Genomic DNA, 2,590 nt, shown 5'->3' on the forward strand with positions numbered 1-2,590 from the left:
TCCACGGTTATATGGATGAGAATGGGCGGGTGGGAGCGAAGCCTGGGATTTCCCACTGTCTTCTGGGGTTGCTGTGAAGAAGAGCTTTATTCCCTGTGAAACAGGGGCGGAGACATTGGTGGACTGGAGTTTTGTCACTTGGATTTGAAATCCTGGGAGCCTTCCATAACTTCTCCCTCCAGGTATCCTCTTGGCAGAGTGGACTCTCTTTTCAGAGTTCACTAGGACTGTTTTAATTAGGCCTTTCCAAGGAAAACAGGATATGAATGAAGAAATAGTAATACAATCCTGGGAAGATTTGCATCTCAGGAACAGCAGCTGGCTTTTAGACCATTAATGGCTCATTTGTCACACTGGAGACAGTTAGAGAAGGAATGTCCTTCCTGGCTGGGTCCTGGTGCCTACTTGCGCATCTCAGTATTTCTCCCGTTCCCAGCGTCCAGATCACACTGCTAAGTTCTCGATGAGGAAAGATGCTTCGGATGTTCTTTTTCCTTGCCATTATTGTCTCAGCAATTTTGAATTTTACGGGACTCATTGTAAATCTCTTTATCGCAGTGGTCAGTTTTCGGACTTGGCTCAAAAGCCCGAGAATCTCCTCTTCGAATAGGATCCTCTTCAGCTTGGGCGTCACCAGATTTCTTATGCTGGGGCTGTTTCTACTCAACATCACGTACTTCTTCATCTCTCCAAATGTGGAAAGGTCAGTGCACTTATCTACTTTTTTCCTGTTGTGTTGGATGTTTTTGGACTCTAATAGTCTCTGGCTTGTCACCTTGCTCAATGCCTTGTACTGTGTGAAGATTACGGACATGCAACACGCAGTATTTCTCCTGCTGAAACGAAATCTCTCCCCAAAGATCCCCAGGCTCGTGCTAGCCTGTGGGCTGATTTCTGCCTTCACCACTCTCCTGTATGTTGCGCTCAGACAGACATCATGCTTTCCTGAATTTGTGCCTGGGAGGAATGGTACAGGATGTGACATCAACGAGGGTGTCTTGTCTTTGGTGATCTCTTTGGTCTTGCGCTCATTTCTCCAGTTCATCATTAATGTGACTTCTGCTTCCTTGTTAATTCATTCCTTGAGGAGACATATACAGAAGATGCAGAAAAACACCACTATTTTTTGGACTCCCCAGACTGAAGCTCACCTGGGCGCTATGAAGCTCATGATCTGTTTCCTCATCTTGTACATTCCCTACTCGGTTGCTACTCTGCTACATTATTTCCCTTTTGTTGGGATGGATTTGGGAGCCAGATCCATCTGCATGGTTATTTCCACCATTTACCCTCCAGGACATTCTGTTCTCATTATTCTCACACATCCTAAACTGAGAACAAAAGCAAAGGCGATTCTTTGTTTCAACAAGTCGTAGAATTTCAGTAGTGGATGGTGGCTGGAGTCACCTCATGGTTTGGGAGCAGGACTTTCTCTGTTAGCGGTTTTCTTAGCGGACCGCGGACTCCATTTCTGTAATTGCTGAGCTGACCTCCTCGGCCTTTGAGTGTCTGTACTTCAGTTTCGTCTGCAATTAAAAAAATTTAAAATATTAGGCAATTTTTTTTTTCTAAGTTTAAGACATTACTTATCATGTAGTTTGCATCCCTGGCTGGTGGAAGTCACCACGTTGTTCCATGAGCTACTGAAGTATAAGGGGGAGTTCCCCCAAATTAAGCAATACATTATAGTTCACGTCGTTGGTTAAATTTTTGAGGTTTAGCCGAGGAGCCCTGGGTAAGGGCTTAGCAGTGGATGAGTCATCAGCAGGCACTAGACTGGCTTAAAACATAGCAAGAGGATGCAAAGAGCAATGGGAGAAAAGAAAGTTTTAGAGAGAAAAGAAAGAGAAAGAGAAAGATGAAAAAAAAAAACAGGTGTATATTGTGGTAGATGTACACAAAAAGAACCCTCACCTTGCTGGGTCACAGTCATTGAACTACTATTACCAAGAAACTCTAGGACTAAATTTCTAGTTTGGTCTGGAAAGAAGGGAAAGGCCAGAGTTAATGGGTAGAAGGAAGTGATTAGTTTAACAGAAGCCCAGTCTAGGATAGTTCAAGGATCTCAAAATCCAGGGACTTAGCCTGAATTCAAAAGCATGTGCCAGGGGGCCCTGGATGGCTCAGTGGGGTAAGTGTCTGCCTTCAGCTCAGAACATGATCGTAGGGTCCTGGGATCAAGCCCCACAATGGGCTTCTTTTTCAGCAGGGAGTCTGCTTCTCCCTCTTCCTTTCCCTCTGTGTGTGCTCTCTCTCTCTCTCTCTCTCAAATAAATAAATAGAATCTTAAAAAAAAAAAAAAAAAAGGCAAGTGCCAAATAGTGAAATTAACACAATCTGAGTACAATTTACAAAAGATTATACCCTGTCATGTAATATGGAATTCAGGGGAAAGCCAAGAGTTTATTAAATAGCTTGGTAGTGGGAGCATCAGACTTTTGGTGAATATATGTCATCTGCTTATGAATTTATCTACTAAATTGTATGAGCACTGCACGGTTCTTCAGGGGAACACTGGTTTTTTTTTTTTTTTTTTGGATGGGAGGGTAGTTGAGACAGTAGGACTGGCTATGGAGGAACAGAAATCTGA

General features: G+C 43.4%; 1 protein-coding gene across 1 annotated transcript; it reads left to right on the plus strand.

Moving 5' to 3' along the window:
* Nucleotides 1–473: 473 nt before the first annotated feature.
* Nucleotides 474–1,376, plus strand: TAS2R4 (taste 2 receptor member 4; the record flags this gene model as incomplete). Its single annotated transcript, XM_080818748.1, has 1 exon — nt 474–1,376. One exon carries the CDS (start codon nt 474–476, stop codon nt 1,374–1,376), a length of 903 nt encoding a protein of 300 aa, XP_080674874.1.
* Nucleotides 1,377–2,590: the final 1,214 nt, after the last annotated feature.

The sequence above is a fragment of the Martes martes genome (genome assembly GCF_963455335.1).
Source record: "Martes martes genome assembly, chromosome: 11".
NCBI lineage: Eukaryota > Metazoa > Chordata > Mammalia > Carnivora > Mustelidae > Martes > Martes martes.